This window comes from Lycium barbarum, chromosome 11, assembly GCF_019175385.1.
Source record: "Lycium barbarum isolate Lr01 chromosome 11, ASM1917538v2, whole genome shotgun sequence".
In the NCBI taxonomy this organism is placed as follows: domain Eukaryota; kingdom Viridiplantae; phylum Streptophyta; class Magnoliopsida; order Solanales; family Solanaceae; genus Lycium; species Lycium barbarum.
In genome coordinates this window covers 101,008,234-101,035,538 of record NC_083347.1, presented here as the reverse complement: position 1 = coordinate 101,035,538, position 27,305 = coordinate 101,008,234, and the positions used below count along the sequence as shown (strand labels likewise).

At 38.7% G+C, this 27,305-nt stretch overlaps 1 protein-coding gene across 1 annotated transcript; it reads right to left on the bottom strand.

The window, feature by feature from the left end:
- Positions 1-20,211: 20,211 nt before the first annotated feature.
- LOC132620020 (uncharacterized) lies at positions 20,212-26,894 on the bottom strand. Its single transcript, XM_060334757.1, has 8 exons — positions 26,514-26,894; positions 25,972-26,372; positions 25,738-25,923; positions 25,240-25,627; positions 24,553-25,121; positions 23,908-24,366; positions 23,306-23,772; positions 20,212-20,333 (listed from the first exon to the last, which is right to left on the bottom strand). The coding sequence occupies exons 1-8, from the start codon at positions 26,892-26,894 to the stop codon at positions 20,212-20,214; spliced, it is 2,973 nt and encodes a 990-aa protein (XP_060190740.1).
- Positions 26,895-27,305: the final 411 nt, after the last annotated feature.

Below are 27,305 nucleotides of genomic sequence, written 5' to 3'. Positions count from 1 at the left end.
GTGTTCTAAAAACGTACTAAATGGACTAACCCGGACCATGCATAAGCCTAAGCATGAACAAATTTCATTTATCCCAAAATTTTAAGAAGACCTTTTATCTTTACAAAAGTAACATTATCCTTTTATGTGAAAGGAACTAATTGTATTCGGATATGAACCTAAATACCCTATATGTAAAGGGGATATATTAATTTTTTTTTTCAAAAAATGATATGCAAAATATGACAGATTTTTTCAAGAAAATAGACACCAAGTAAACAGTTCATGCAAATACTCACACATTGGAATTCGAAGGTCAACCGTATAGTACGGATCCTTAATACTAGGGTGCCTAACACCTTCCCTAGGGGATCACCAGAACCCTTACCTAGAACTTTGGATTCAGAAGGATTTTTCACGATGTATGAATAAACCCTTCAAAACTGGTTTTCCTAATTTTCTAAAAATTATGTGGCGACTCTTTTAAAACAAAGTCTGAAAGAGCAACAATGATTTCGAAATAGCTTTTTCGAGTGCTAATCCCGCCCGCGAAAATGCGAACCGTTACAAAGTCATCCCAGAAAAGAAAAAGAGGGGGGCCCCACATGTTGAGCTCGAGGAAATGACACCTTCACAATCCGAGTCTGGCCCCTCCCAGTCTGAAGAGGGGGAGTCAGTTTCGGCCACATCGAGACATGAGGAAACGGAAGGAATAGAACAAGCAAGTGGCTCATCTGAGCCTGATTCCAGCCAGGCTTAGGTTTACGAGGCGTCTCCAGATCCAGGGGAAGGAGGCGAGGGTCGCTGATTGGCCATACATACAGGGAAATTAGAGGAAAACAAATTTCGATTCTACGTTAAAAGGTCCAAACAATTGTGTAATGCTGGGTTAGCTCTAACGAAAAAAAGGGGGAAGCCACAAAGGAATATTTTGGAAGAATGGATGTTGGTATTCGAGGGTTTGTTTGCGTACCCTCGCACTGTAGAGACTTTACAGTTGTACTAGCTCAGTGTGTTCAGCCATCCGCCAGGAGAGTATTGTCCACAGATGGTGTGGGAGTTTTATGCGTCCTATGGGGTCGTCCTATTTCAGATGAAGAAACCCATTATCCCCTGGCCAGAAGTTCCCATGCTTGACTCTATCATAGTCCAAAATGTCAAGGTGGACATCTCCTTCAAAGCAATCAATCGGGTATACTTTGGCTATGATTTCGTGGAGCTAGCTGCTGAACATGAGTTCCTTGATAAAATAGTAAGAAAGGATGAGAGGTCCGTGTAAGAAAGGATGAGAGGTCCGTGAAGAGGTGTCTCACATCTATGATAGCTAAGGGTGATCAAGAATGGGTAACAAATTCTAAAGCTCAGATTTTCAAAAGTTGTCTGACTACCGAAGGCAAATTCTGGTGGAGCTTAGTGAGATACAAAGTTCTCCCGACTCAGGCTGATAAGGTTCTCTCCACTAATCAGGCAGTGACGGTTGCTGCATTGATGACCCGCTATCCGGTGAACCTGGGGCGTCTGATTAGTGAGGAGATTCGAGGCAGAGCGCACCAGCCTAAGTCCTCCATGGTATTTCCGTGTCTCATCACAGAACTATGTTGAAGAGCGTTAGTAAAAGATATTCTCGAGAGAGACTATACTACCAAAGAAGCTCACGTGGGAGACTGGAGGAAGATTAAGAAGGGAGGTGAGGATGATGCTGGTTAGAGCAGCCCGGTAATGACGATGAGACTCAGTTTGAATTGAGTTCGAGCCATACTGAGAAGGGTGCTGCTCCTGATCAGTCTATTCCCGTAGTTGTTAGTACTGATGCTACAACTACAACTACTTCTACTTCTACTGCTACTGATGCCCTTGCCACTACTGTTGACTCGGTTCTGGTGCAGGTTGATGCTATAGCTGCAACTACTGATGCCCCTGCCACTATTGCTGACTCGGTTCTGGTGTCGGTTGCTGCCACAGTTACTGTTGCTATGCCACAACTACCACCTGCTGCCGTGCCCGCGACTTCTGCGGTTGCCACTGCTTTTTATTTTCCGCCACGAGTAGCGTCTTCTGATGCAGAGTTGCTGAATTTCTCCAGAGCTAATTATCGCGAGATAGACTTCCGGACATTAAAGACGGAGAAGCAGATTGTGATGATTGTGGCTCAGATTAAGCCTCAGGTGGCAAAACAAATCAAAGAGGCAAAAGTGGAAATCAGAGAAAAATATCAACAGTCTCACTAGGTCTTCCAGTCCAGATTAGATGGGTTCGAGATGAGACTTGTTACTTTAGAGAGGGTCGCACCCGGAGGTGGTTCGACATCATTGAGGAATGAATTGGCCAATTTGAAAGACGACTTTGAGGCGCTAAAGGCGCACGAGCGAGTAGATGAGCTAGTTCCTGCCCCACAGATTAACTTGGATTTTGAGATCCCGGTTACAAATTTGCTCGACTCAGAGAAAGAGGATAGGGGAAAGTCCCGTACACTAATGAAAGGGAAGAGAAAACGGGATAAGATGGACCCGTCAGAGGAAGACCCATTAGAGCGGGACCAGAGACGGCGCTGAGAGGAGGAAAAGCAGGTGAGACAAGCTATGAGCATTTTTCTGAGTGAGTCGCTCCAGGATTTAGGTTCGTCCAGGCGTCCCCCGACGGACGACCCAGCTACTGCAGAGGGATGAGTATAGCGCCTAGGGCGCCCAAGTATTCTGTACTCCTACTTATACTTAATTTGATGCATTAGGGGCGATGCATAGTTTTTCAGTTGGGGGTGGGGAGTACTTGATCTTTTGTGTAATGGATATATGAGTTTAGGAAGCCCCTCGACTTTTCCTTGCCATGTGTTCTTTTCCCGAGAGGTTTATTTTATGTTGAACCTGGCATGTTTAGGTAGTGTTTAGGTATAATAGAGTAGTTTTGACTTATATGGTAGTACTCTTGTAACTTACGACATGTTTGTGTTGCTTTTGTTAAAAATGATGAACCCTTCAAAATTTGCAAGCATGCTTAGGAGTAGCTATGAATTGACATGATTGGTTCTTTTCATGACATGATGATTATGAGGGTATCGTGTAAGATAAATGATCGCTCGGGATGTTCTGTTAAGTTGAAATCCTTATGCCATTGTGTGAGTAAGTTGATAGTATATGTTCATGTATTTGCATTTGCATTTGCAATCTAGAACTTGCCCCGTTAGTCGTGCTTAATTACTAAGGATAGTTTAGTTGTTGAAATGATCCTAGGCTTTCTTTGTGTGAATATTGAAGCCAATTTATCCTTAAATGTCTACCCAGTCCATAAATATTATCATTAGTCTCTCTGTCACGCCCAAAAACCCATCCTAGACGTGACCGGCATCTGACATCATGAACAACATCGGAAGAACCTTAACGATACAATAATAACACTTGAACCCTCCAGGTTCAATAATCACCTCCAACAGTTTATAAAATAAATTCAAATGAATCATGATATATGAATTAAATCAGCGGAAGTCTTTGAATAGTCGTAAACGTGGCAAACAACCATTAAGTCGTACGAGACTTTGACAATCTACCCACAATTCTGACAACTATTTATGGAGCTTCTAAGAGACACAACAATCATCTAACTTCGGGACGCAGCCCAGAAATCTAGAATAATAAATGAAACAGGAAGTGTCCCACGAACAAGGATGTGGGCTCACCAAGTCAGCAGCAACAACAAGTCTTTCCTAAGCGCCTGAAGTATCAAGAACCTGCTCTTCTCCGTTACCTAACATACCATAAAAAACAACAATGGTATGCCTGAGTACTTCGTACTCAGTGAGTGCCTCGGGGACAACAAGTAATACGAAAATAGAGTACAATATTACTTAAAGAAATCAATTCTGAAAACCATGTGAAATCAATGTAAAAAAACTGTTATTCAACTTGTGTATCTCAGTACGCATTATCAAAACCGATTAAAAATGCCTCTTGTCAAGTTACAACTTTCAAATATGACTTTCAAATTGATCATGATTATCAACAACCGTTCTATGAAAGAATAGGAATACCACACATGCCAATACATGCCCATAAATCAATCATAACGAAGGGATGACCTTTGAGGTTCCCTAATCATAGCAGCGCATCACACCGGAATATGAAATTCAACGGTGCCCACTCTTCCTCCCGAATGGCTAGGCATAATCACACCCCGGATAGCGAACTCGGAAGTGGCCACTCTTCCTCCCGAATGGCTAGGCATTATCACACTATGATCCATAGTGGCTACTCTTCCTCCCGAGTAGCTAGGCCAAACACAACAACAAAGTTCATAGCATAGAAGCCGATTCACAATTTGTCTCAAAGTAGTCACACCATCAAATAGCATTAAAGTTCATTATGCCATTACGAAAATCCATAATTTCATAGATAACCTTGAAAACGTTTCCACTTTTTTAAACAAGATTACTTTGTCATAGTTCCTTTGTAAAATCATCAATACCAACAATTAACCATCATCACTAAGCATCTCTCATAGAGGAAAACATTCATAATATCTTATACATATATAGGGTTTGTTACAATCTAGGTTTAATGTGGGCTCGTCCCTTCATGCACATTAACCATTAATCAAAGCATGTAATAGATTTCAAGAATGTAAAACCAATTCATCATATCATTCAAAACATGCTTTTATAAAGAATTAATCTTTCAAGAGAGTTTGTAAAAGAGATATATGGATTGCCTTTATATTCAAAAAGGATTTTATTTTTAAAGAGACATACTTGAAAGGACGATTTTTGAAATATAGACATACCTCAAATCCCACTCAAATGCACTTTCCAAGATTCAATAATCACACTACAATGGTTTCAGATAACAAAGATTAGAACTTGAATCGTTTCTTGGAATTTTGAAAACTAGAGTTTTTTCGTAAGCCTTATAAACAGGTTCTTGAACCCTTTCATGAATCACTAACGGATTCTAACCTTGTAGAACTTCTACTCTAACCCATTACTTTATTAATACTAGTAAAATTCAGAAACGTTACCTCTTAGATGAATTCCACACGCCCCTATCTTCTTCTTCTTGAATTTTTCAATAACTTAGGGTTTGGAGAGGTGATTTATGATCAAGAAGGGATGAACTTTGATGTGTGATTGATGGAGATTGAGTATAGACTCACCTTAGAGTTAGAGAGACTTTTTCTAGGGTTCTTTACCTTAGAAAATAGGTTTAAAACAAAGTGGAAAATAACACAACGAAGTAGGACTTAAAGAAAATTCGGATCCAGAAAAATAACCCAGTCCGTGATGAGTCCGCGTCGCAGGTTCAGCACCTGATCATATTTTTATTTTGGTCTGCAACTGATTTCTTCCGTGCTGGGTCCGCCACGCGGGCCCAGCACATTTGTTTTCTTTTTCGACAATTGACCTTCGCTCAGTAAAACGATCATAGCCTTTTGTACATAACTTTGCTTGGGCTGAGCGACCTACTATTGGAAAGATATTTCAACGATATACAACATTTATTAAGGAAGTTTTTCCAAATTCGCAACACATTTTCATTAAAATCGCCCAGAAAATAGACCTACCAAAACTTAGGCGAATTTAGGAGCCCTTAAGAACTTCAATTGTTGGTTTCGCTTCAAAACTACCATCTTCCACCCGAATTCATCAAGAATGGATTCATATAGGTATAATATCATCGTAACACTAGATTTTTACACATTCACACCTGACTCGAATTTACGGCATGTTACAGTATCCCCCCTTAAGATCATTCGTCCCCGAATGAAAGTTATGGCCTAAGATTTTCACTAAGCCTCAAGTCTTCAAAATTCTCGCTAGTGTTCCTTTGTATTGCAAGCTATCTCAAACAAAAATCATAGAATACTCTACTAATAACCATATGGTGTTCACAGAGGCTCCCACAACTACACCAGACAAGCCTAAGCATGGAATGAAGGATTTACACTTGTAGTACACCTCGAGATTTAACGACATTACTCCTTCAATCATAATGGGTACATCTAGAAATACAAGCTTAACTATTTTTTATCGGCGACCTAGAATTTCATAACACTTGGAAAGCTAGTCTACCCCCAAAATTACATCCAAGGTTGCTATTTCAAATTCAATCGAACCAGCAGTAGTCTCACGATCCTTAACTACACCACATAGTCTTATAGATTCTAGAAGAATGTCGAGGACAATAGCAGGGGTATAAAAATATAGTCTTAACAATTGTTTGGGTTTCCTACCATAATCAAGGACAAAGCACAGAGTTGTATAAGAAAGAGTCAAGCTCGAATCGATCAACGAATACACTTCAAGTGAACATATAGTTAGAATACCTGTGACCCCGGCATCAGGATATTCTGACGTCTCCCTACGAGTCAAACCATAACGTTGAGCTTGTCCCCCATTAGTAGTGTTAGCAACCGTTTTACCAGCCCCATTACCACGAGCATTAGGGGTGCTGTTAGCATTCACATCAGATGGATTATTCCTTTGGCCTGAAGAGTTAGCCATTTCATGAAGCCACTTCCTACAATCTTTCTTGATATGATCCCTATTCCCACAATGGTGACAAACACGATCCTCCCATCTAAATGCTTGCCGGTTACTACCTTGCGAATATCTGTTCTGATCATTGTTCCTCTGAGCTTGTCCACCCGATGGAACGCCCATATTAGACTGAGAAATAAACTGTTGAGGTGCAGAATTTCCTTTCCGTTGCCCTCCATCATACGAACCAGTGAAACCACCCGCAGATCGGGCTTTCTTACTTTGTTCCCTTTCAAGCATCTCTTCGCCCTTCCAATTCTCTTGTTGCTCAGCGAACCCAACCAAAGATGAAAATGTACAAGTAAGAGACATAGTAACAGCAGCACATGCAGACTTGATACGTGGTACCAAGCCTTTCACAAAACGAGTCAACTTATGCTTTTCAGTCGGAATCATGTATAAAGCATACTTTGACAAACGGGTGAACTCCAAACTATACTCACGAACCGACTTGATACCCTGTTCCAGCTTTTCGAACTTCGTAGCCATAGCAAATTTTTTCTCATCAGACAAAAACCTTTCCATGAACTCCTCTTGAAATTCAGCCCACGTCGGAGCTAAAGCAGTGTCACCCCTCTCAGACTCCCACATCTCAAACCATGCGTGAGAAATATCCTTCAACTGATAAGAAGCAAGCCTCGCAGCTTCGGCATCATGGGCATCCATTGCCCTCAATGCCTTGAAAGTCTCATCTAAAAAGTGCTGGGGGTCATCCACCTCTCGGGACCCTAAGAACTTTGGTGACTTCAAGTCTAGGAATTGCTTAAGTCTACGTCCACCATGAGGTCCCGCACCTCCACGTTGTTGCCGAACCATAACCAATGCAGTCAACATTTGAATAGCAGTTTGCATCGTACCAATCTCAGGCACACCCGCAACAGGAAGAGCAGGAGCAGGCGGTGCTTGATTTCCAGCGTTATTATTTCCAGCATTATTACCATTACCAATATTTGTACCAGGAAGATTTCTATAAGCAGTTCCTGTGGCGCGCTTTTGGTTACCAGTTCCAGATCGATTTAGGGCCATTTCTGCCAGGCACGAGTTAACGAACGCATTAGAATGATCCTAAAAGGATTTCAAGCTCTATAGCACAATCTAGAATCAAGAAGAATCAGAAACACCTATAAATGTCCTGGGAGTTTCTCAGTCATGCAAGTGATCAGGCTGCACAAGAAAAACTCCACTAGACACAGCTCCACAGACACAGACGACAATCCTAGGACATATTTAAACCTAGGCTCTGATACCAAGCTTGTCACGCCCCAAAACCCACCCTAGACGTGACCAGCATCCGGCGTCATGAACAACATCGGAAGAACCTTAACGATACAATATTAACACTTAAACTCGCCAGGTTCAATAATCACCTCCAACAGTTTATAAAATAAGTTCAAATGAATCATGATATATGAATTAAATCATCGAAAATCTTTAAATAGTCGTAAACGTAGCAAATACCCATTAAGTCGTATGAGACTTGGACAATCTACCCACAATTCTGAAAACTATTTATGGAGCTTCTAAGAGACACAATAATCATCTAACTTCGGGATGCAGCCTGGAAATCTAGAATAATAAATGAAACAGGAAGTGTCCTACGAACAAGGATGTGGGCTCACCAAGTCAGCAATAACAACAAGTCCTTCCTACGCGCCTGAAGTATCAAGAACTTGCACTTCTCCGTTACCTAACATACCATAAAAAACAACAATGGTATGCCTGAGTACTTCGTACTCAGTGAGTGCCTCGGTGACAACAAGTAATACGAAAATAGAGTACAATATTACTTAAAGAAATCAATTCCGAAAACCATGTGAAATCAATGTAAAAAAACTGGTATTCAACTTGAGTATCTCAGTACACATTATCAAAACCGATTAAAAAAGCCTCTTGTCAAGTTACAACTTTCAAATATGCCTTTCAAATTGATTATGATTATCAACAACAGTTCTATGAAAGAATAAGACTACCACACATGCCAATACAGGCCCAAAAATCAATCATAACGAAGGGATGAGCTTTGAGGTTCTCTAATTATAGCAGCGCATCACACCGGAATATGAAATTCAACGGTGGCTATCCTTCCTCCCGAATAGATACGCATAATCACACCCCGGGTAGCGAACCCGGAAGTGGCCACTATTCCTCCCGAATGGCTAGGCATAATCACACCCCGGGTAGCGAACTCGGAAGTGTCCACTCTTCCTCCCGAATGGCTAGGCATTATCACACTAGGATCCATAGTGGCTACCCTTCCTCCCGAGTAGCTAGGCCAAACACAACAACAAAGTTCATAGCATAGAAGCCGATTCACAATTTGTCTCAAAGTAGTCACACCATGAGATAGCATTAAAGTTCATTATGCCATTACGAAAATCCATAATTTCATAGATAATCTTGAAAACGTTTCCACCTTTTTAAACAAGATTACTTTGTCATAGTTCCTTTGTAAAATCATCAATACCAATAATTAACCATCATCACTAAGCATCTCTCATAGAGGAAAACGTTCATAATATCTTATACATATATAGGGTTTGTTACAATCTAGGTTTAATGTGGGCTCGTCCCTTCATGCACATTAACCATTAATCAAAGCATGTAATAGATTTCAAGAATGTAAAACCAATTCATCATATCATTCAGAACATGCTTTTATAAAGAATTAATCTTTCAAGAGAGTTTGTAAAAGAGACATATGAATTACCTTATATTCAAAAAGGATTTTATTTTTAAAGAGACATACTTGAAAGGACGATTTTTGAAATATAGACATACCTCAAATCCCGCTCAAATGCACTTTCTAAGATTCAATAATCACACTACAATGATTTTAGATAATAAAGATTAGAACTTGAATAGTTTCTTGGAATTTCGAAAACTAGTGTTTTTTCGTAAGCCTTATAAATGGGTTCTTGAACCCTTTCATGAATCACTAACGGATTCCAACCTTGTAGAACTTCTACTCTACCCCATTACTTTATTAATACTAGCAAAATTCAAAAACGTTACCTCTTAGGCGAATTCCACACGCCCCTATCTTCTTCTTCTTGAATTTTTCAATAACTTAGGGTTTGAAGAGATGATTTATGATCAAGAAGGGATGAACTTTGGTGTGTGATTGATAGAGATTGAGTATAGACTCACCTTAGGGTTAGAGAGACTTTTTCTACAGTTCTTTTCCTTAGGAAATAGGTATAAAATGAAGTGGGAAATAACACAACGAAGTAGGACTTAAAGAAAATTCGGAACCAGAAAAATAACCCTATCCGTGCTGAGTCCGCGTCGGGTTCAGCACCTGATCATATTTTTATTTTAGTCTGCAGCTGATTTCTTCCGTGCTAGGTCCGCCATGCGGGCCCAACACTTTTTTTTCTTTTTCGACAATTGACCTTCGCTTAGTAAAACGATTATAACCTTTTGTACATAACTTTTCTTGGGCTGGGCGACCTACCTTTGGGAAACTATTTCAAAGATCTAAAAATTTAATCAAGGATTTTTTTCCAAATTCATAACACAGTTCCATTAAAATCGCCCAGAAGACAGACCTACCAAAACTTAGGCGAATTTAAGAGCCCTTAAGAACTTCAATTGTTGGTTTCGCTTCAAAATGACCATCTTCCACCTGAATTCATCAAGAATGGATTCATATAGGTATAATATCATCTTAACACTATATTTTTACACATTCACACCTAACTCGAATTTACGGGATGTTACTGTTATATCCCGCATTTTGCGCATTTGGATAATTTAAGATAATTGCGGGAAGATGACAAGCAAGGCCTTATTTTTTTTATTTTGTTTGGCATACAAGTTGTTATGAAAATTTTGAAGTGGGAATATTAAGAAAGGTCAAGGGCATAAAGGGAAATTCGCAATATGACTCGTGGAATTATGGAGGAAGACGAAGGGCAAATTTGGAAATTGGAAAAATTAAAATTTGTCATGAAGTACAAAAAAAATGGGCTTATGTTTTGGGACATGTTGGCCTTCCCACTTAGAGTGGGCTTAGCCCACTTTGGATCTTAATGGATAAATAAAAAGATGACTTAGTCATCTTATTTCCAACACCTTCTAGACATTTCAAGAAAACAAAAGAACAAGAAAAGCAAGAGAAAGCTCCAAGGCCATTTCGGCCAAGTGCAAAAATCAACAAGAAAATTGACAAAAATTCCTTCAAAAATCATTTTCTACCAAGTGGAGGGTCCTTAACAAAGTAGAGTTGTTATTGAAGCAAGAAAAACACAAATTCATAAGTTGGAAATTCAAGCAAGTTGGAGAATCAAAGAAGAAGGTAAGGGTTCATCCTTTTCTTATATGTTATGGATGTTGTGCATGTTGTAGTGTGTAAAAATGAGTGAAATTCATGAAGAACAAGAATATAGGTGTGTGGCCGTGCATGCCTATGTGTGTGTATGAATCATGTTTTAATTATTCTATCTAGTGTTTGGTTGTTATTGTTGTGGATGCTATGTTGATAATGGAAGTTGAATGATTTTGGAGAGGTTGTAGTTGTGTATGCATGATGTTAGCCGTGTAGTTGTGGTGTGGTGTGGAGGAAGATGAGTTAATTTTATTTAGTATATTGATTGTTGTTGTGTGGATTCTATATTGCTAACAAAAGCCTAATGAGCTTAGTGAAGTATTAGTAGTTGGAGGCTTGTCTTGGAAGATTATGTAAATTGAATATTATGTTCTTACATGTATGGAAGGTAATGATATTAATATGGTGTTGTTGGAATGTATATTATAAGGTTGTTATTGTTTTTATTGGAGTTGGAAGGTTTTGAAGGAAGTAGTAAATTGATTAAGTTGTTATAATGTATCTTGGATTGAATATGGAAATTGTTAGTATGGTTGTTGATATTATGTTGATAGTTTGGCCGGGTTGAATTCCCGGATTGTTGTTGATTAAAAATTGACTGAGTTGAACTTTGGGGATGGTGTATTTACAGGGGAAGTGCTGCCGAAATTTCGGTAGCCAAGTATTATCTTAAGATTTCAATTCTAAATGCTCTAATCAAGTTTGGTAAATGTGACCAATTTGTAGATTTTGGCGGATTTGCAACTTGAATTTGGAATAGCATAAGGAGCGGAAAGAGGTATGTAAGGCTTCACCCTTCCTTCTATGGCATGTCTTAGACGTAATAGGTCGGATACGAGCCTCGGGGACAACTCTATTCTCCGGAATCCGCACCTAAAGTATCCCCTTTTTCATTCAGTAGAATTGAATTAGAAATTGTGTTAAAGGTTGGAAAAACTTTCTAAACATCTAGAACTTGCCTAAATAGGACCCGACTACCTTAAAACCCTCATAAGTGACGTCATGAAATGTAATGTACGCAAATTTGGCACGCCGCCTCATTTGACCCGAGGTGGGCCCCTTGTTCCCGGATTTTCCTTATTGTTCCGTTTGACCTATTTTGGAGTAGAATCCAAAGGAAACTTTTGATCCTTATTCCGTGCATCAAATGACAAGTACTGTAACTATGCTAACGAGGATACTTCTATGATGACAATGATAATGATGATGTTAAGAAAGGTAATATGCCTATGATAAGTATCACAAGAATGATTCCATGACTAAGAGTCTTAAGCTAAGGATTCAATATGAGTATAAAAGTATCAAACTAGTTCTTGATCGTTAATTCTATTCCTCGGTTATGACCCTATTTTTCTAAAGATTTCAAAGCATATGAATTGACGCTTATGACGCCCATGATCTCATTCTATGTTTTCTCTAATGCTATTCTCCATTGATAGTCTCGCCTTATGATTATCGTTCCTCCAAGGTGAGACATGACGATCCCGGTCACTCCATAATGTAATCGGAGGTTACCGACCTTACGTCACTCCGATAGAGTTGTAGCTTTTCTTTGGGCTCTCCTGCATGCTATGATATGATATATGTATATATATGTATATGGGGAAGATGGGAAAAAGGGCAGAGCGCTATAGTCGCTGGGATGTACACACGGTGCATGTATCCGTATTTGACTTGATATCATCCCGGACGCGGGATATATATATATATATATATATATATATATATATTTATGGTTAAATGGATCGGCTGCCGACGCCTCGGCAATATGACATGTTCTATCTTCTATATATATGAAAAGAAATGTTTTCAAAGAAAAGCTAAGCATGCATGGTATCCGCAAAAGGACACTTATATGTACAGGTTATCCTTCTACCTTATGACATGCTCTATGTTTCTTTTATGTTATTATCCTTGTCCTATATTTTCCGTATGTTATTATTCATGCCTTACATACTCGGTACATTACTCGTACTGACGTCCCTTCTTGTGGACGCTGCGTTTCATGCCGCGCAGGTCAGCAGGCAGACAGATTTGAATCCTAGGAGCTTTATCAGCAGTATTGTGGCAGCGCTCCAGTTGTTCCGGAGCCTCAGTTTCTTGGTACTACTTTTGTGTATACAGTTGGGCACGGCAGAACCCGACCCTTCCTATGTATATGAGTACTATGTTTAGAGGCTCGTAGACAGATATGTACAGTTAGATGTTTTGTACTTTTGATGGTCCTCGTCGCTGTATAATGTGCTAGCAAAGTTTATTAGTCCGTGTTTATAATTATGCTATTAATGTTGATGTTAAGCAACAACAAAAATATGGTATAGTTCATACGGCCCACTCAGTAATAGAGGTGAAACGATAGGTAAGGGGTGCTCGGTACAAGTATCGGGTACTCGTCATGGCCCCTAGTTGGGTCGTGACAGTTACACTCCCCTTTTGAGCTTTTAGCCTTTTTCTTGACTAGCCGTAATTAGCCCGTACCCTTGTTTGAAAATATCTCATTGTTTGTACCTGTTCCCTCCTTGACACTAGGAATTGATGAAATGAGGAGTTGGGGGTGAACCGTGTGTGAAAGCGTAAGTTGGGGGTGCTGCGAGTTACTTAGTAGGGAAATCGGTGTGGTTGAGTAAGTAGTTGTGTAAGTACATATAAAAAAAATAGCAGAAACAAAGAAAAATCAGAAAAGGATTGAAAACACAAAGAAAAAAAAAGAGACAGCAGTTTGAAATAAGCTGATGAAACTACACCGAAAGCAAAGGAATAGGAAGAGAGAGAAGAAAAGGCGAAATGAGGTAACAATAGTGTAGTGTTCAAGGAGGGAAAGTCACTAATATCCAAATATGTACCATTCCCATCCCGAGGCCTACATTACAGCCCGATAAAAGTCCTAGAGCGATCTCAACCAAACAGTCCGAAGTGTATAGCATTGAAAATAAGGGCAAGCCTATGGTATGTGCATTTCTGATACTTGAACTTCTTTGTGAGTGAGAGTGTCTCTTTTCTTCTTTGCTTTAGTCCCTATTTCGTTACACATATGTGTGAGGGATAGTCTTCGGTCTGTGTGAGGGCATTAGGATTAAATTATGAGCCTTCCCTAAAAAGCGACGTTTGTGTGTACATTGATGCGTCTGATAATGTTATGTCATGGATTGAAACGTAACTGTAAGTTGTAGTGTCCTTAGTATGAGTCATGCACTGACTTTTGAAAAATGAGGTGGTTGCTGATGGTAAACATGTGTGCCTGTAGTTCAGAGTTAAAATCATTGTAGACATTACTACTCTGTTGTATCTAAGTTTAGTTGAGTTGTCTGTGTCGTATTACTTGCTTGAGAACAAGCAAAGACTATAAGTTGGAGGTATTGATATGCCGTGAAATTATGACACATTTTAAGCATTTAAAGGACAAAAAACTGGAAGGTTACAGAATTTGCCTTTGTGAAGAATTTCTGGCCGTAATTTGCATTAGTGTCACGACCAAGCCGATAAGTCGTGACAAGTGCCCGAACATTTATGACCAAGCACCCCTAAACTTGTACTTGCATCTCACTGAGCAACCTGGTGGCCCACAAATAACTTATAACTGAGCTGTACTAACTCCTGCATGCCTCAAGAACTCACAACCAACACACACAATGCAAGCCGACTAGGCCGCTACATATGCTGTTTAACAAAAATAAGATCCGACAAGGCTACATAACATCCCAGCTACATACAACTATCTACAGACCTCTATGGAACACGAACTGTAGAAAAGACAGGACAAGGGTCCGTCATACCCACATATGTATACAAGTCAAGATGGCATACCAAAAGGGATTGCAGCTCCGAGCCAAGTGGAGCGCACTGTCTGTAGCTGAGTGGAAGGCCTACTGAGCTGGATCGCCTGTATGGCTACCAGAACCTGCAAGTATGAACGCAGCGCCCCCAAGAAAAAGGGACGTCAGTACGAAACAATGTACTGAGTATGTAAGGCAAAAGATAACTGAAACTAAACTGAAAACAATACAATCTGGAGGCCAAAGAATGCCCTGAATATCTCACCTGACCTGTCTCATATGAAATGCAATATAATGCTATTATATATCTCACTAACCAAGTGGCCAGGCAACTGAAAAAAAATCTCACTGACTCGTCGGCTAGGACATCTATCTCACTGACCTGTAAGCCAGGCAATTTGTCTCACAGACCCGTAGGCCAAGCAATCTGTCTCACTGACCAAGTGGCCAGGCTAAAGAAAAATATATATGTATATCATGCAGTATATCATGTATATGCTTAAAAACATTGATACTGTAACATGTCTCTTCTGTCTCTCTATAAACTCAAGGACATAGGGAGGGGATATAGCCCCTCAGAAAGAATAACATAACAGTAGGAAACTATGCCACAATATGACAAGTTCTACTTTGAAAAATCTCTAGTCATAAGGTTGATTACATTCTTACCATATATGGAATCATACCAAGAAAAGAAGAAACAACCTTAACATACCTTTTTGGTCTCCTTAACTACCTAACGCTGGTCCTCCCAAGCTCGTATATCTACATTCAAGAAAATTCGTACTATTGTTAGGCTTATCGTCATATGCTTGTCTTAAGTCTTCAAATCAAATTCTCTTAGAATCTGCCGAAATTCGGGCATCATCTCCCATGTATTATCTACTTCCTCCAAATTCGAAAATAACTCCCAAACATCATTAACAACATCAACCATAACGTAATTAAGACACTACATGACAAACGTATACAAATTCGTCCGAAACTTCCTTCGAAAATCAGTCCATAGGCCAACAACATCAACATATCTGTCTACCACCTTTAGCCATGTTTTCCCTTACTTTAAACCATTAAAATCCTCAAAAGAAACGACTTAATATCAAACTCAAGATGAAAAACATACCTTATAACTTGAAGAACTTCACCTCACACAATTCACCCTAAAGCTTATCCACCACAACTTCAATTAGAAGTACGAAAACAAGCTCCTTCCATGAAATAGCTAAGGATTTTATATAGCTTGATATTCTCTTGATTTGATTTGGAATGTTTTGGAGTGTTGGAGAGAGCTCATAGGGTCTAGAGGGTTCTGTTTTGGTGAAAATATGAGCCCCAATGTCGTGGCCCTTCTTTGATTCGTCGAGATTCGTTGTTAATGTTACAAACCCGAGCTTAATTTGATGTAGGAACTCATAAATTTGCTATATCTTGGTGTAAGAATATTGGATGAATGTTGTGGAAGCTTCTAGAGAAGTGTGGAGATGAGAAATGGAGAAAGATGAAGTGATTTAGGTGACTTATGGGGGTATATATAGTGGTCCAACTCGGTTTGGGCTGATGGGCTGAAATTAGTGGGCTTTTAAAATAGTTTCTAGAATTTCCAGGTAGGTTCGCAGGCTTCTGGCAGTCCATTTTAAAATGCCCATAACTCTCTACTCCGATGTTGTATTGACGAACGGTTTGTCGCGTTGAAAATTACACTCTACAAACTTTATTTTAGGCTCTTGAAACACCTCAAAACTCCTGATATACCAGGAGATATACCTCTTTGAAGTAAACCGAAATTCTGCCAATTTTTTTTCCAAATTTTCGACAAACTTATTTTCTTCGATTTGCTCGATCCCGAAATCTTCCGAAACTTTCCATACATGATATTTATCATTAATTATACTTGATTAGGGTCATGTCCTTTGGTTCCAAGGTTGTCCTTCCCGGTTACGACTTACGAGATCATAATTCATCCTTTACTTCATTGTTACATACTTCCCATGGCTTGTACCTTTCAAAACTTCACGGGACATCTCCGATACTCCATTAATACGGTGAAATACGTGGAGTGCTCATTCTCTGAAAAGTGCGAGGTGTGACATCCTTCCCCCCTTAGAAACATTCGTCCTCGAATGTTGTAGCTTGCAAGCTTACGATGCTATCATTAATTTCTTGAAATGGTTGTCCTTCTTAAGTTCCTGATCTCCAAGTTCTTGTACTATGGGTTCATTAGTCTTCTTTCATATTTTCTCAATTCTTTGTCAAACTCATTCATTAGTTTCATAGCCTCATGTTTTTCTGTATGTACCCAGTGGTCAACTGATATCTAGTTACCGTCCTGGGACCTGTTGCCATTAAGGTAGTCTTAACGCATGATTGGTATGGCTCCCCGCCGATCTATGAGTACTCTTAATTGGCGTACTCTTTTGCCTTGCTCCTTATTTCTCTACTAGTAGACAAACTCTCTTGTCCAGATATGGCACCCTTCCTTGCTTTCTTCTCTGGTGCTATTTTAGATTATCCCTTTTTGTACTACTTGATCTTATATACATGCCATATCATCTCCTTTTTACTTCCTCAGTCGGACTCCTTAATTCCTTACAATATCATCATAGTTCCACCTATGGTAGCGCCCAGATGATTTGCAATAGCATTTCCTTGCTAGTGAGTTATTATTCTCAACGATTATTTTATTTCAGATTGTTCATCCTGACTTCTTTTTAACACCAACCTCAACAACATCCCTTATATACGTGTATATAATACTCACTCGTAGCAAGATTATACTCATAATATACTAATAATCACAGCTCAAGCTAATTTATGACTCAAGATATCATCAAATTCATATTTGAACTTATCCTTCAATTTCTTCTCCTCCGATCTTAACATAATTACAATATAACTCATAAACATGGGACTAAGATAAAAACTTATTTAATGATAATTTCCTTTCAATTCGAGTATGCTTTCTTCTTAAGTCCTTGATTCTCTTGTACCGGTGATCAATTGAGACTTAAATTAGCCTCTATTCTTCTTTGGCTCCTTATCATTGTCCTTACACCATTTTGTTGGCCATTTCATCACGACGATTGTTTATATGGTTCTATGTCATACACTCTCACAATTGATAAAATCGGAGACTTGGAATTTCACGACTTACGAGGTACTTCCTAATCTTAGGCAGGACTGCTTTCTTGCTATCTATAGACGCACTATCTTCCTTTCCTTTGAAGATTATTGAACTTCCTACAAATATTTCTCTTTTAAAGGTTTCATCTCTTCTAGTGCTACAAGTTCTTTTTAGTAGTCCCGATTGTCCCTTATACTTGTATTCAATCCATTCTCACTTTTTTTTTTGAATTTTGGGAATATTGTAATTCATCTCAGAACTGAATCTGTTTTCCCCCCTTTTTAAAGATGCCCTCATATACCAGTAACATTCGAATATTAACCGTCTTATGTAGTCATCTGGTTGACTTTAGTGGCCTTTCAACTCCTCTATTCCATATAATGTCGGAGTTCCTTTCATCGCATGGTTTAACTTATTTCCTTTTTGGTAACTGGTTTCTTGTACTAAGTCAACTGTTTACACATATCGGATATAATTTAGATGCTTTCTTTATTGATCACCTCTTCCTTTCATAACTAGCAGTCCCCTAGGCTAATGAATAAATGATGATACCGAAATTCGTTAGACTCCTTATGGAGTGTCCGACCTCCAGCCCTAATCTTCCTTCATAACTATCTTTTTACTAATATCCTTGAGATTCTTCTTGCTCTTAGTTCCCAATTCTGATTTATATCTATACTGTACTATTAGAAGTTGATACTCTCTACTATTCATTCCCACAACTCATCCTTTTATTAGCTTAGTTCATATTGTCCGGTAGTTCTCTTAACTACTTGTTTGCATCACAGTCATGCATCATAGTCTTTCTAATATTCTGCCGGTTCCTGTTCTTATCGTGAAATCTTCACGAAGTACACCTTTTTCTTTCTCCTTGCGTCAAGTCCTCATCTTCCCTTATGATACTGCAACTTGTTCGTATATATACATACCCGTTGTATATTCATCTTATTTCCTTTATAATCGAATTTCTGTACTCCTTATCAAGACTCCCGTCCCATGCGATCGATGTTTTGCCTCTTGGCCAGACTTATTAGCGCATAAGCCTTTCTCTTGTCCTTGATGGTTATAAAACTTCCTTTAACCAGTTCATTAGTGCACTCTTCTTACTTCCGCCCTTAGGGTCTTTCTTGACTTCCCTTGCTTATAAAGTGCTCTTCTCCACTTGCCATTCCATAGCATTGGCCCTGGAATTCATAGAATAGTCTAGTAGAAGTACGAATCCTCCCCTATTTCTAAAATCGTCTTTTGGGGGGGTGGGGGGTGGGTGGGTGGTCCATTTTCTAGGTGAACTTATAAATATGGCTTCACATTTATCCTTTCGGATGTGCCTTGAGAGTTAGAAATCCCTTGACACCTATCATAAAACCTGATTAGTCTTTCTCAGGTTATATCCATACCCATCGTCATTATAATTCAATCCTGCTTAGCAAGATCTGTTTCTGGGATCTTGGCATTCGTCCTGTGTCACATATTGCCATACTCTAGCCTTCCTGCTTACTCACTTTAAAAATTTATCCGAATGGCTCTCCCCCTCTACCGTTGCCTTAACCCTTTTCTCGTAAACTTTAGTTGACCCTTACTAGCAACATACTTTCCTTGCTTACACTTGTCTTCTTTGTAATGATATCATAGTCTTCTTCTTACTCTTATGTACACATATTCTTCTTCTCCTTGATATCGTTGCATCATGATTATCAAACTTTATCATTTGGAGAAACAATATCAATCTGCCCTGTAGAACCTGCTACCTTAAATTCAATACCCAGCTCAATCAATACCTTTAGCCTATTGCAAGATCAATCATAAGGGCACACACAATATTTAATGTGGCCACGCATGATCGTTTGCATTACTTATTAGTACCTCACTTACGAAATATCCCAATGCTAGTTAAAATTATCCTGAATCCGTGGCTTTAATATATCTCTGCTCTTTTTGCCTAGCTAGTATTTTTTTTTGTCAAAGCAACCAGCATGAGACTGGTTGTGTTTTATTCCTATGAAAAATCTGTACAGAAGCAAAAAAGAAAAAGCAACAAAGCAACAAAGGCCAAAAGTGCCTCACAATAGACTAGAAACATTAATCTAAACACTAATATTGACTTAATTACTGCTGCTAATCCAGTCTTGGTCTGATGCCATTTCAAATCACCTCAAAGCTCTCACCGGGTGGTTATGGAATCATTATACCAACAGAAGAATCCTTCCAACATGGAATAGGCTGTGTTAGTCAATCTCAGTGTCAAGTGTAGTTTCTGAATACTTCTTTGTCTGTACAGGGGTTTATGAAAATCAGCTAACATACCATATTCTAGGCTGCTAATAAAGTTCTTCCAATAGGCTGAACTAAAAGTTGATACCACACATTAGATAGAACTACACTAGCAACTAAGTTTATAGATATGAGCTGATGACAATAATTTCCAGCCTGACTGTGATCTGTTGTATGCATGATATAGTGATCATGCATTTTCTAAATCATTTGTAGTTCAGTCTGGTTCTCTAACATGTTGTTTCTTGAATCTGAAGCTAGGCATATTATGTTTATCAGTGTTTAGAATTCCTTTAGCCTCTGATGGAAGTTCCTGATAATTTGCTATGTGGAAAGTACCTGCAAAATGAACAGTCATGTTAGTTAAAAAATCAGCCAATTTGTTGCCTTCTCTCAGTACATGGACAATCTGTATGGTTCCTTTATTTCTCCAATCCTGAATCAAATGCACCATCATACAAATCCTCCAAGGTATCTCCCATTCATCATTCAAAACTTTTGTCATCAAGAGTGAGTCTGTTTCCACTATCAGAGGAAGCAAATGATTTGAAACATAATGCTCTACCCCCTCAAGAATTGCTCTTGCCTCAGCAACAATACAGGATGCTTCTGGTATAATGCTTTGTTAAACCCCGGAAAATTTCCCGTGAACGTACAGTGAATAGAATAACGAAGGGTACGACGTATACGATGTTTTAATAAGTAAGAAATAACATTTGATGACTCTAAATGAGATTTCAAAGGTAGGAGACGAAAGTTGTTAAGTAAAGCAAGGTATATGTTGTGTGTCGGGCAGAATTTATGAGTATCGAATTAATGATGGCTTAATGATATTTTGGAGAAGAGTTATAACGTTCCTTAGATTGTTAACGAGGTGTTAAACAAGTATCAAGAAGGTTCCATAAGGATTTGAGATCAAGCGAATTGACGAAAACAAAATCGGAGAAGAGACAGATTATATGACCAATTATACGGTTCGTATAATATTATACGGTCCGTATAATGGCCCGCAGAATCGTCACAGTGAAGGTCCCTCACTGATAGGATTATACGGTCACTTATACGGACCGTATAATGTGTCGTATAATGGTCACAGAAGCGAGATGTTGATGGGGTGATTTCACGGTCACTTATATGAACCGTATAAAATGATACGGACCGTATAATGTGCCGTATAATTGTCCAAGAAAGGGATGGTTGCTGAAGCGATTTCACGATCACTTATACAGACCGTATAAGTGTCCGTATAATAATGTCGGGATAGATTTTTGTTTTATAAAAGAGCACCCCAAGTTCATTTTATTTCATTCTCATTTTTTCTCCACGACTTAGGATCTCTCTAGAACCTTCCATACTCTTCAAATACAAGAACCCAAGAGAGATTGGTGATCAACTTCATCAAACCAACAAAATTAAGTGTAAGAAACACATTAAAGTTCATCCAAGGCAAGAAATCTCATGGGAAGTGGAACTAGGGTTTTTCTCAAGTGAAGTATTTCCACTTAAAGCTCATTCCCACACTATCAAAGGTATGTTTTATGATCTTTTCATGTTGTTTAAGGTGTTGAAAAGTTGAAACACTTGGATTGTAGGAGGATATATGAAATGGGTCATGAATGTGGAAATAGTGTCATTTTTGAGTAGTAGTTTGGAGTGAATCATGAGTATTGATATGTTATGATTGTAATTACGTTATGAATGATGTTAAGAGCATGATAGAAGCATTAGATGAGAATGAATGTAATGTTGTATTATGATCATGATTATGGATGACCTTGAGAGGAAATTGTGGGGATCGGATAATGATGAATTTGACAAAAATTATTGATGATGATATTACGAATGTTATTATTGACATTTGGGAGTTGATATATGATATCGAGAAAGTAGTAGAAAAAAGGGAGATGCTGCTCAATTTTCTCTAGCTTTAGTTCAAACACGCTTATGTCATCGATTATCTAATATGAGTATGAACTCTCTTGAATGTAGAAACATGAATATTGGAGAGAAACGTTCAAGCAATAGAGTAGCTAAACGAAAATGTATGTGAGGCTAGTCCTTTCTTTCTAAGGCATGAATCTTATGGCATGATTTTCCCTCCTTCTCCATGAATTTCCTACATTCTGTAAAAACTAAGAGTCTATGTTCATGAATAGCCATATGAGTTAAAAATAAGAGATATTATGAACATGATGATGATGAGCTTAAGTCCAAAGATTCTAGAGTTCACGAATATGATGTTTCTACAAAGCTAATGATGTTAACTATGATCCATTGATGTTGTTCATTGTATACACTCAACTTATATGCTAATTCCTTCAAGGTGAGGCAGAATGCTTATGAATGCTCCATAACGGAATCGGGAGTTCACGACCTTATGTCACCCCGATAAAGTATAGTTGTCTTTGAGTTCCCAGGCATGCATTATGATAATGGTATGATAAGATTATGATAATTTTATGAGATGTACATGATGATATTACACCGCGCCTACATGGCCGGGCAGACACCGCTAAGGCGGGCAGCGTATACACCATGTCTAGATGGCATGGGCAGACACCACTGGTGGGCAGCATGAGATGGTGCCCTGGACGCGGGCTAATGATTATCACACCATACCTATATGGTTGGGCAGCTTATACATATATGCATACATGATATGATGATGATTATGAAGTAAGCCAACATGCATTATTTCTTTTACAATTGATAGTCAGTTACAGGTTGCTTCTCATTTGATGTCTCCTTATTCCATTGATGTATTATTATTGTTGATGCCTTACATACCCAGTACAATATTCATACGGACGTCCTTTCTTCTCGGACGCTGTGTTCATGCCCACAGGTAGACAGGGAGACGGTGTAGATCCATAGGAGCTACCAGCAGATTTACAGGAGCACTCCATTATTCCGGAGGTGCTACTTGATTTATTATTTTGTATACATATTTGGGCATGGCGGGGTCCTATCCCGTCCATATGTCAGGTACTCCAGTAAAGGCTCGTAGATACGTATGTGTGGGTAGTATGGTATCATGTTTTTCCTCATTGTATATATATATTATTTTGATAGCCGAAGGGCTTATGTATATAAAGGTAAGCATGTTTCAGATGAAAATGATTCTCCTATGATTATGAGCACAAGAATAATGAAGAGACGTATAATGAGTATGGTAAGTGCTAGAATGAGTTGTGCTCGGTGGTTAGCCCCGGGTACCCGTCATGGCCCCTAGTCGGGTCGTGACATGCTTGCCCAAGCATGCACTAAGTTTCCTTCACTATTCCTGATACAAAATGCTGATGAACTTTGACCTGTGCTACTCTTGTATGCCCCATCTGTATTACACTTATACCAACCATTAGGAGGACAATTCCATGCTACTGCTTTGCTTGTTACTAGTGGTTTATACTTCTCCAAAAATTGAACCAAAAGAGGCCAACTGTGAGGGATATCTAACCATGAGAACTTGAACTTTGCCAGCTGCCATAAATTCCTGTTGATCTCAAATATCACCTTATTTCTTGACATTACCCATCCATGAATAATAGTATTCCTTCTTTTCCATATCTGCCACATTATGATTGCAGGGGCAACCTGATAGATAGGTTTCAACTTAGCTCCACATTTTGCTGTCCACCATTTAGATATTGTTTGATTAATCTGCACAAATGGTCTTTGTACTCTAGCTGCTGAGGAAAAAATATGCCAGATATCTGATGCAAACTCACCTGTTAGGAACAGGTGAGTCATTGTCTCCTGTTGGGGAAAGGTAAAACATCTGCATATTGATACCATATTTATACCAATTCTTGCCAAACCATCATCAACTGGAAGTTTGTGGTGCTAGACCCTCCATAGGAAGAAAGAAATCTTGTATGGTAAGCCCTTGGTCCGTATTATTTTCAAACACCACCTATCATGTTTCTTCTGTCTAATAGCCTCCCAAGCACTACTCACTGTGAATTTGCCTGTGCTTGTCAATAACCACCAAGCCTTGTCACTTGTCATCTCCCTTTCATTGATAATTAACTCTGACCTAATATGTTCAACAATATCTGCAGGCCGTGTGTGATGCAGCGGTTCAAAGTTCCATGTTCCATGTGTCATAACTTCATCCACTTCTTCAATATCTTCATTGCGTTGAAAACCAGCAGTAACCAGCTTAACCAAAGGTCCTACCCTAATCCAGTTATCAAACCAGAAGCTAGATGAGCCATTTCTAGGCTCCCACCAAATGGCATGTTCAATATTATCCCTGACTTCTAGCATTTTCTTCCAGAGCTGAGATCCTCCCTTCCACCCTACCAGAGTTGGAATTTGCCTTTTGCAGTATTTGTTCCACATAAATGTGGACCATAAAGTGCAGCTAGTCCTGAACGTCCACCATAGCTTAGCAAAGAGTGCTTTTGAGACGTCAAATAGAGATCAGAATCCCATGACACCTTCATGTCTTAGATAGCACATATTTAACCAAGAGGCCCAATGTCTATTCCTTTTATCTTCATTGTTACTCCAATAAAACCTGGAAAATATCCTGTGTAGCTCTTGAATAGTATACCTTGTAGGAACCATTGCAGACAACAAATACATTGTCATACTTTGAAGAACATTGTTGATGAGCACAACTTTACCTCCAAAAGACATCAACTTTCCTTTCCAATTCTGGAGCTTGTCTTTCACCTTCTTTATCAGATCATTGTAATATGCTTTCTTCTTTCTGCTATGAAATATTGGGTATCCTAGATACTTGAATGAAAACTCACCTCTTGTAAAACCAGTGATTTGTGTCACATCTTGAACTAGACTCATTGCACAAGTTTTATACATGTAAAAACAACTCTTATCTCTATTCATTCTTTGTCCTGAGACAGTCTCATAATTTAGCAAAACTTCCATTACTAATTTCAATGAGTATCTGTCTGCTGAGGTAAAGATTATGGTGTTATCTGCATATGCCAGATGATATAGATCTGCACTCCATTTAGGCATGCCAAAACCTCTATACATAGGATCATCAAACAAGCTGTTCAAGGCCCTTGTAAGAACTTCTGCAGACAGTATAAATAGTGATGGAGATAGAGGGTCACCTTGTTTGACCCCTCTTGTTGAATGAAAAAATCCATGTGGCTGACCATTGATCATCACAAAATACCAATTGTTAGCTATAAGTCTCCAAATCATATCCACAAAACCTTCTGAAAAGCCCATCTTGTGAAGAATTCTGATAAAAAAACAACCAAGACACCCTATCATAGGCCTTTGCCATATCCAACTTGATGATTACATTTGCTGGTTTTCCTCTCTTTCTTATATCTGTGACTATTTCCTCAGTTAGAAGAACATTCTCAATAATGCTTCTCCCCTTCACAAAACTAGGTTGATTTGGTAAAACAAGCCTTGGCAAGATGCCCTCCAATCTACCATGAACCACTCTTGATATAACTTTATTGATAAAGTTACTCAAGCTGATTGGCCTCATGTCTGCATAAGTCTGAACATCTTGCTTTTTTGGTAAAAGAACCCAATTTGTATGAGTGATGGATTTAGGAAAAGTGTGACCTTCATAAAAGTCTTTAACCATATTAAGCACATCTGGACCAACAATATGCGAACAAGCCTGAAAAAAAAAGTGCCTGTTAATCCATCAGGACCACAAGCACATCCCATTCAAAGCAAAAACTGCTTGTTTGACTTCATTAATATTAGGAACAACAACTAATAATTCAATATCTTCCTCAGACACCATGGAAGGAACATGGTAAGTAAGCTAAAATCTGTAGCTTCTTGCTCCTGAGAAAACTGTTTTTTGAAAAATTCTTCAGCCTCCATTGCCACTTGAACAGTATCTTCTACCCAATCTCCATTTGAATTCTGAATTCTTTTAATTTGCAACCTCTTCCTTCTTCCATTTACCAGATTATGGAAAAATCTAGTATTTCTACCCCCATCAGCAAAACAAGTAACATTAGCCTTCTACCTCCAGAATTCTTCTTCAAAATGCAAATACTTCTTTAGTTCAGCCTGTGCTTGTTGTAGTTCGATTCTGTTCAAAGGAGAAGGATCCCCTTTAAAAAGTTCTTCTTGTATCCTCACAATTTCTTCCCTAATAATCAGCTGCTTGAAAATATCTCCATAAACGTTTTTGCTCCATGCAGACAGAATCTTCTTTGTATGCTTCAGTTTCTGTGTAAACAGCATAAATGGATTGCCATCCAGATTACTTGACAAATTATTCCTAACTATGCTCAAGAACCCTTGATGCTCAGTCCAAAACTTCACAAATCTGAATGGTCTAATATATGCCTGACTCTGTTCTCCCAAAGTAATGAGCAAAGGAGCATGGTCAGAACCTGTCCTTGTGAGATGTTCAACTTCTACCTGTGCAAACCATTGCTGAAATTGTTGATTAATGAAAACTTTATCCAACCTCTCAAAGATACAGTCTGAACCTCTTCTACCATTTCACCAAGTAAAATGACTGCCTTTGAAACTGGTTTCCATCAATTTACAGGAATTTACACAGAAAGCAAAATCTTCATAGTCTTGAGGTTGGATTGGAATCCCACCTATCTTCTCATCTTCATGTAAAACTACATTAAAATCCCCTCCAACAAGCCATGGAAGATTAATAAAGTCTGCAACCGGATAAATGTCATCCCATAAGTGCAACCTCTCTGATTCATTACATTTAGCATAAACTAAAGTAATAACCAAAGATTTATTCTGATCAAGAAGCACTAATTTTAAAGAGATTTGCTGAGCTGTATCTGAAAAAACTTCCACATCTACTTTGGCCTCAATAAAATACCAAATTTCGCCAGTACTATTTGCACTAGCAAAATTCATTCTCAGTTTCCTCTTATAGACTTCAACATTCCTAGCCTGTTGGAAAGGTTCCATCAGAGCTATGAAAGTGAATTTATGATGTCTATGCAACATTTAAAGCCTGTGAAATGCTTGCTGCGTTCTAACAGATCTTATATTCCATATAAAGGCTTTCATCATCATTTACAGATGGATTTTGCTGCACCCCTGTTTGGCATCACTTTGACTTAAACTTGTGCTTCCACTTGCTTTTCCCCATTTTTTTCCACCCTTTACTATAGATTTTGGGGACAAAGTTTTAACTCTTATTGGAGAATCTTGCATGCTCTCTTCCTTGTTTTCTATCAAAGCAATTGTATTGTCATTTGATAATTGGCTCTTCTCCTCAGCTGATATATTGTGTGAAACCAGATCATGCAAATGCCTCATAGGAGAACCCCTTTTCAACCTTGAATCACTTGAACTGCTGCCTTTATCTTCCAGACT

Excerpts from the sequence above, each read along its gene's own strand:
- LOC132620020 (XM_060334757.1), bottom strand. The coding sequence starts at position 26,894 with ATGGAACCTTTCCAACAGGCTAGGAATGTTGAAGTCTATAAGAGGAAA. Across the intron at positions 25,924-25,971 it reads TTTGAAGAAGAATTCTGGAG|ATTTTTCCATAATCTGGTAA; the intron begins GTAGAAGGCTAA and ends TAGAAATACTAG. Across the intron at positions 23,773-23,907 it reads AGACAGAAGAAACATGATAG|ATGTTTTACCTTTCCCCAAC; the intron begins GTGGTGTTTGAA and ends ATCAATATGCAG.